This window comes from Neophocaena asiaeorientalis, unplaced genomic scaffold (genome assembly GCF_003031525.2).
Source record: "Neophocaena asiaeorientalis asiaeorientalis breed wild unplaced genomic scaffold, Neophocaena_asiaeorientalis_V1.1 scaffold723, whole genome shotgun sequence".
NCBI lineage: Eukaryota > Metazoa > Chordata > Mammalia > Artiodactyla > Phocoenidae > Neophocaena > Neophocaena asiaeorientalis.
Genome location: NW_020171826.1, coordinates 509005 through 517337, shown reverse-complemented (window position 1 = coordinate 517337; position 8333 = coordinate 509005). Strand labels below are relative to the sequence as shown.

General features: G+C 36.9%; 1 protein-coding gene across 1 annotated transcript in view; it reads left to right on the top strand.

Moving 5' to 3' along the window:
* Positions 1 to 5986, top strand: part of GMNC (geminin coiled-coil domain containing) — an 8135-nt gene extending 2149 nt beyond the window's left edge. Inside the window, exons 3-5 of the mRNA XM_024740230.1 lie at positions 1364 to 1452; positions 2367 to 2483; positions 4372 to 5986. Of these exons, the coding sequence (XP_024595998.1) occupies positions 1364 to 1452; positions 2367 to 2483; positions 4372 to 4989 (824 nt within the window). The 3' untranslated portion in view covers positions 4990 to 5986. The remainder of the gene's footprint in view (positions 1 to 1363; positions 1453 to 2366; positions 2484 to 4371) is intronic.
* Positions 5987 to 8333: the final 2347 nt, after the last annotated feature.

Sequence of the window (8333 nt, the reverse complement as noted above, 5' to 3'; positions counted from 1 at the left end):
CTTTTTTTTTTTTTTTTTTTTTTGGTATTCAGGAAAATTTCCCTGGGTATGAGAGAGAAGCAAGGAGAAGTACTAACTTAATTTTTTATTTCATAAAGGAAATTCTATGAATAGTGTCTTATAAGTGGAAAGAAAATGATTCCTTTTTGCCTAAAGAAGACTTCAACTTTGGAGGGAAGTATAACTTTGATGGAAAATTGCACATTAATTTTGCCCTGGGGCTTAGTAAACAGTGTTATAACTATTAAAGGAATTTCTGATTAACACTCAAGTTTCTGGAAGAACTCTAAGGCATTTCAGAATTCAATATCTGGACTGTTGGTTCTACCACAGGAATTTGTTGAATTTGAGAAAAGACACAAACAAAAAGCCCCCAAATATTGAAACACACTTATATGTAAGGAAGGAAGTTATTCAATTTTAGCTTTCTACCGCAAGAAACAGAGAAAACAGAATGCCCAAGAATGTGAAACCAAAGAGTGTATAAAATTTTATTCCTGTCTCCTTGCCCATCATTCCACTTTAATCAGAAATAGTTCAGTAATATTTTAGTTGAAGTAGAGGAGAGCAAGAGTCAGAACTGTACTAGATGAGGAAAAGAAACTAAAAGTAAACCAAATTAGCATGCCCAAGCATAGTTCTTATTGGTAGGCATAATTTGCTGTCAAATATGAAAAGAACAACAAAATCTCTTTGAAAAATCATAGAACACTTTATAGATGATGGCATTTGAAATACATGAGTTTGGGTAAAGTTTTGAGATTTTCAATGAGTTCTTCAGAGAAGCAAGTTCAAATTATTGTGAAGTAGAAAGCGCTATTCCACAGAATTCTGAATAAATACTCTCTCTCAGGCTTAACCGATAGGCAGATAGGCAGAAATTTTTCATCTGGGGAGAAATGGTAGCATCAAAAATAGGATTTGATTCTGGAGCCAAACACTATATTATTAAGCACTACAGCTTAGAAAATAAGATAAAAACTTGGAAAACATAGTGGAATTGCAATGCAGGCCTACTTGAGGGTGGGACCAATAAACATTTGCATGAATTAATAAGGCAGATAGGACAGTCTTTATAAATTTAGCCAGCAGGACTATATATATATTAGGAAGGAAGTTGACCTCTTGACTCCTAAAAATTCACCTCTGTAGCCACCTTGGCATATAGTCTATAAATATTTGTCTTTCATAGCATGCTTGCCCCTTCTGAAAACTTTAAATGTTATTTTCCCATGTGGAGGCAATGGCTAATTTTAGAAAGGTAATTGAACCTATTACCTTTCCGAAATCCTCCAGTGAGTTCTTTATTACACAAAAACTGCATGTGTGTTTTCTCAGTTACCCATTTGGTGTTTTCACATAGAATCATCCAGTGACTCGAATTTCCCTGTTCTTAATTCGTGTTCATGGGAAGAGGCTCAGCTTTCCTCTCAGCTCTACAGAAACAAGCAGGTATGTGTAGATAATCAGAACATGAGACCGGCCATGTTCCATGCAGTTCATTCTCAACATCATACCTTAATGTCACATGGCTTCTTTTCCCTTGTTCAATTCATTGACTGTCAGTTTAGAACCAAAATGGATATTTGTCCACAGAGAAGTCAAAGTTAGGTGATCACCATGACGGAAAATTATAACAACAAAACCAACAACAACCAAAACCCTCTAGGAAGACCTTCAATCAAGCCCTGACCTTACACATTTTAGCTGTATGACCTCTCAAATCCTCCTTTCTCTTATCTATGAAATGGAGATATTTGTGCTGCCTACCTCAGAGGGCTGGTGGAGAGATCAAATGATAGAATGAGTGTGATAGTATTTTTAAACCATAAACAGCTCATCACTTGGACAAGGGATGATGATTGTAAAAGTTCTTGCAAAGATTGCTTAATTTTCCGTATTTTGTTTGTTGTTATTTATGAGAGAGTAATTTAATCTAGTGGACGTACCAACTGACCTGAGACTGAGGGAAGCCAACCCACATCTTTTTTTCTTTCTTCTTTTTTTAACATGCAAGGAAGAAGTTCAGCAAAACCTTTCTAAACACCGTTTTCTATATTTAAACAGTTGTACGCAGCTCATTTTCCTACATACCTTCCCGATCCCCTTGTGGTTACAATTTTAAAAGTCATATAATCTCTTCAAACACTTTGCAATGAAAAAGTTCAGAGCACAAACTGAACAATCAAGTGGTAAGTGGGTGTAGATTGAACTTAGGCCTTTGAGGACGAGGGCTCGCTGAGATTGAGTTCATAAAACAAACAGAATAATAATCAAGTTTAAGTAGGTTAAGGATCAGTGGCATTATTATAAGGTTACAAAGTCAATATAGTGGAGCAGGCTTCACCCTTGTCTGCTTTTTGCAGCTCCAAGATACTCTGGTGCAGAAAGAAGAAGAACTTGCTAGGTTACATGAAGAGAATAATCATCTCAGACAATACCTGAATTCTGCTTTAGTTAAATGTCTTGAGGAAAAAGCCAAGGTATGTGATGACCCCCTTTAGAAGGACAGAGCAGTGATTTGAGAAAGAAGACCATTTGGGTAAAACTCCTTGATTCAGTGTAAGAAATGTATTAAGCAATGTGCCTTGAAATGTGTCAATAGGATGGGCAAATTTTTCTGAAGGAAATATAGCACTTTCACAACAATGTTTATATATCATTTCCCTGAAGTATCTAGATTGTAGATTTTAGCATATATTACAAAAGGAGTTGCTTAAGAATCAAAAACCAGCCAAGGGGATTGCTGAGACAACAGAGGCTAATCAAAAGATAGAGTTGGATGGGACGCTGGAGTGGGAATTAGATCCGAGAGACATGCGTTTCTTTTAATTATCTGTTTAAATTTAGGTCAGTCACTCTCCCACGTGGGGCCTCATTTACTTCTTTGTAAGTGTATGGGCTAAAAGATCTTTTAAGAATCTTTCCATGTCTAAAATGTTATAAATATGGCTGGAACCCACATCTCTTGACTGGTAATTAGACATAGCCAAGTACATTATCTGTTCATGAACATTTCATTCTTACCCTTTTAAAATGAACTGTTTCTAACTCAAGGATAGTTTGCCCATAGTCCCTTTTTGTTGTTCTTCCTTTTTGGGGTTTTGTATTTTTTGTTACCTATCTGCCATTCTGTTGTGGAGCACAGGCTCCGGACGCACAGGCTCAGCGGCCATGGCTCACGGGCCCAGCCGCTCCGCGGCATGTGGGATACTCCCGGGCCCGGGCACGAACCTGTGTCCCCTGCATCGGCAGGCGGACTCTCAACCACTGCGCCACCAAGGAAGCCCACCATTATTGTTTTATCATCAATCTTTACCTTACTTCTAGACAAGCTACATTATTTATCTAAATCGATCATATTTCTTATGACTCTTACCCAGATATAGCAGCTCAGAGAAGAAAGACCACTATATTTAGTTCCTTTAGAATTCAGTTAGCTTTGTTAAAAAAAGGGAGCACAGCTTACAGTTATTAGCCTGGGGTCCTATCTCCAGCCACCATTCTGTGAAAAAGCACAGTTATTAAATTAGTAAGTGATATTAATTAAGCAATTTTTCTCTCTTGTTCTCAATTTTGCAAGATTTAGAATAATATAATACATACCACATGGGAGTGCTGTGAAAGTTAGGAAAATTAGAGGAAGAGTGTTATGTAGAATTGTAATCAGTGGTTCTGTCTAGATTCAGGTGCCTTAGGCTTAAATCTAGACTGCATGATCCTTAGCAAGTCACTAATGTGCCTGTGTCTCAGTTTCCTCATTAAAGGAGGGTTTAATAGTATCTACATAAAATGACATCATGCATATAACCAGTGTTCAATACGTGATAGTTGCTATTATTGCCATAATAATAATAATAATCATGACTTCCCGGAACTGAAGTTTTAAAGACATCATTTCCACTTTTTTTTTTTTTTAATGCTGTATTTTTTATTTTTTTGCGGTATGCGGGCCTCTCACTGCTGTGGCCTCTCCCGTTGCGGAGCACAGGCTCCGGACGTGTAGGCTCAGTGGCCATGGCTCACGGGCCCAGCCACTCCACGGTATGTGGGATCTTCCCGGGCCGGGGCACGAACCCGTGTCCCCTGCATCGGCAGGCGGATTCTCAACCACTGCGCCACCAGGGAAGCCCATCATTTCAACTTTTAAATGACTAGTAAAATTATATGAATTGGAATTTCTAGGTGGTAACTTGTCATCATAGATTTTGATTTAAAAGCAGAAGTTAATCCAATCAGTTTTGCTTTTGCATGTGAAAATATAAGTTTAATCAAGTTTTCTAAGGAATTAAGGTGACCAGTAAATATTCGACAGTTAAAGAAAATGATGTTGATTATCTGACTGTGTATTTTCAAATATTACTTCCCCAGAAATTGCTGTCATCAGATGGGTTCTCCAAAGCACGTGGAAAATTCAGAAAGGGGAAGAGGAAACCCAAAGAGCAAGGATATTTTCCTCCTGAGATTCCCCATCATAAAAATGCCAAAAGAAACCTCTCTAGTGAATTTGCTAACTGTGAACAACCTGGGCCCCCTGTGGATCCCTGGGTTCTTCAAACACTGGGGTTGAAAGACCTCAACACCATTGATGACACCTCATCAGCTAACTACAGTGCCCTCTCGTCTCATCCCAGACGGACCACAAGCACATTTCCCCAGTTTCTGAATGATGCAGTTGATTATCCCGGTGCCTCCGGGGAAGATCTGCCAATTGACTATGGAGGTGACAGAACAACCCCCTCACACAGCACTGCCAGCCACAGGGAAGATTTTCACTTCCTTTCTCAACTTTCAAATCCCCCAGGAGGACTACAAACTCTTCCTTACTATACTTCTGATGTGTCACCCAATAAGACAGAGATGGCCTTTTCCACATCCCTGAGCCCTCACTGTAATGTGAAAACTCACTCCTTCCACCAGGGACAAGCCTTTGTTCGTCGAGATGAAGAGGGAGGCTGGAAGTTTACCTGGGTCCCTAAGCAGTCTTAGTGATCCCCTCCTCTATCACAAAGGACTGCCATGAACTCTGTTTACAAGACCTGTCTTGCACTTGAACCTGACTATGTGGAAAATGCAAGCTATTGCCCAGACTGTCTCCTGCCACTTTAAATGTCACTCTCAATTACCCACTCAAATCTGCAGGGAATGGCTTCCAGGAATCTATAATGAAACATGCCTGCTCTTCTTTCACCTAAATTTGACTTGTTTACACACCCACACCTGCTGTTGACTTCCTTCCTTGGCCCTATACTTGAAAAGGTATTTTCCAATTGCCTGAATATTCATTCCTTTGAGACCTACATGTGCCATTCCAATTATAACAAGTCTAAAAGCTTTTCTTCTTTCATCAGACAGTTTAAATGTTCACAGCCTTCACCTTTCCATTTTTATTTCTCTCCTGTTCCTCTTCATTTCTAAAAGCTGCCTTTGAAATGAGCATTATAATTGCTCCACATAGCTGTTATTGGGTGTTCAAATAACTGGGGGTGGGGTAGAAACAAGAATCTTTGCCCATTGCCATTCCTTAAGACATAATGTGAGTAATGTTATGTGCAGTGCAGTTCATTAACTTGAGTGTCCCATGATGGAGCTGACAAAAAAATCTCTTCAACACTTGGAAATCTACTGATAAGCAACAACACTGATAAATTAAACGATAAAAGAGAATGAAAATTACTTAAAAATGCCTGCATGGTGTATCAGCTTCTATGGGCACCTGGCATTGTGTCTGCAACCAACATCACTCAAACAAGATTTTTGAGGAGCTCGTGGTAACAGAATAAGTCACTATCCTAAACTAATTAGGTGTTGATACACTTCTATTCCTGAAAGTATAGTCTAGCCTAGCTCTGACACTGTCTCACTTATCCATCCAGTCATTCATGCGTTCATTTGTGCATTCATCAACACACCCAAAATATTTGTAGAACACCAACTGTGTAGCAGGCATTGTGCTATGTGGTGACGATAAAATGTGAACAAGTTAGATGCTGTGGCCACCCTCATGAGACTTAGACCCACTCATCTGCTGTGACCTTGAGAAAGCTACTTCCTTGGTATGAAAATTCAGTTTTCCCAACTGTAGAATACAGAAGTCAATGTAGATAATCACTGATACTCTATAAATTGAGCCTGGGTCCCATCAGCTTTACTCCAACACTGCCATCCCAGGGCACTGTTCTCTGTTTTTGATTGGCATTGCAGATATGTTGGGTGAACTTTTTTGTATACAATTTTTTAAAAATGTGAGCCATGTGTAGTTAACACTAGAAATCATTGCTCTGATCACAGTATTCTTTTTCTGGTATGAGCCCATTTTGGGGTTAATTCAGTCTGTGTGAGAACATGCATCTAAAAAATAGAGATTATTTTCTAAATAAGTGTGCATAGATTTAATGGAAATATTGACATCAAAGATCTCTCTTTCTAGATTAAAAAACATGCATTCTTCATGTTCATGCTAGCTCTCCTTCTTTCCAATTCCCCAGGCTCCCTATCCTTCCCAGAATAAGTTAGATATCAAAGATGTGCACCTATGATTTTTGGGGGACCAAACTTCAGTTGATGATAAGACCCACCATGTTGTACGTCTTTCCCATTTTTCTTTATTCCACCCTTCAGTAAGTCATCTGTACAATCAACGCCTGAGAGCATGAGTATTCTATTTGGAATTCTTTGTGACTAAGACATGTCTTTTGTTTTGTTGCTGTTTGGTTTTTGCTTTATTTTGGTGATGTGGACAAATGATCTATTTATAAAGTTTTGCTACCACCCAGTTTTCTTTATAATCCGTGAAGGGGAATCAAATATATTAATTATTTTCATGACTTGGGAAGAAATAGAACACATTCTATTTTCTAAAAACAAAAACCAAAACAAAAAAGTGCCTTTTACATTCTAATATCTGTTCCCCTGTATGGTGAAATTAATCTCTTTTTAATTACAAATATAAGAATTAGAATTGACTGTGCTTTAATAGTAGGAATCAAGAAAGCAACATAAATATTTTGAAAGTCTAAATGATCAAGTTGTAAAACAAAATTGATTAGTCAACAAATTATTTTGCATTTTTTATGTGCTTCATCATGTGTTAGGTACTATGAGGAAGCACCCAGGCTTAGCACATTTGGTACATACAACAAAGCCACATAAAATGTAATAGCTATTAAGTGAAACTTGGTCTCAGCCCAGTTTAAAGAAATTACAACACATTTGTGGTAAATGATAACTAGCTCTGGCTTATGCGGGAGAAAATGACCACTTGTTCTTACAATCATATCTATAGGCATTTGATATTCACTGGAATTATGTATAGAAACTTATTTTACTGATGTTTGAAAAATTAGAAATTTCTCTCACCTGAGTATATGTTCTAACTTTATGGTTTTACCATGCCCATTCAGTAAACCAGAGTTAATATTTTACTAATATAAAGTGAGAAATAAAAATTAAATAGCACTTTTGTGATTGCAACGAATATTTTTATATTGTGCATAACATTTTCGAATAATGGATTTTCTTCTCCTAGGTTTTAACCATAATCTTTTGATGTGCACCTCTTTTGTATGTTATATGTGGCCAGACTAATATTTTCAGCATTTAGGGTTCAATGGTTCTTTCCTTTATCCAGGATACATTAATGAGGCTTTCAGATGTTAACTGGCCTAAAAGGTCAAGTGCTTTGTGTGTACAGCATTCTCTTACCTAACCTCCCATAAAAATTAGAATCCAGTATCAGTTTTAAAATTTGATCACATTTCCAATGTCCTCTAATCATCTGAAAATAGATCATACTTGTATCTCACTATCTGGAAAATAAGGGCAATTGGAAAACCTTACTTATGCAGGTGACATTTAATGAATGGGATCGTTTAACACTGCAGTGATGCTAAACTATAATTTTGAAAATTTTGAAGAAAAGAAGCTATGTGAATCAATGAAAAGAATTACTGTTTGATCTATTTCAAGAAAACAGAAACATTTTTTTAAAGTGTGACAAATCAACAACTGACCTACTAAGTATAGAGTTAATACACCTATGATAATTTTTTGATAAATTTACGTCTTGCCTGTAAAGTCAAGATATGCAATTTACATTTGTTTCAGTTTACCAAAAGATTCACATAAGGTCAATATTAAATGTACCATTTTAAAAATTTTTAATAAATCAAAATAATAAAAAATTAAATTTTTAATAATTTTATTTGGTTTACAAGCTACAAATATATGGTATATTTCTTAACATATTTGTCACATTTTTAGCTACATTTTTTGTTACATGAACATAACCAGACATCCAGTTATGATTCTTAACATTGGATACTCTATAAATG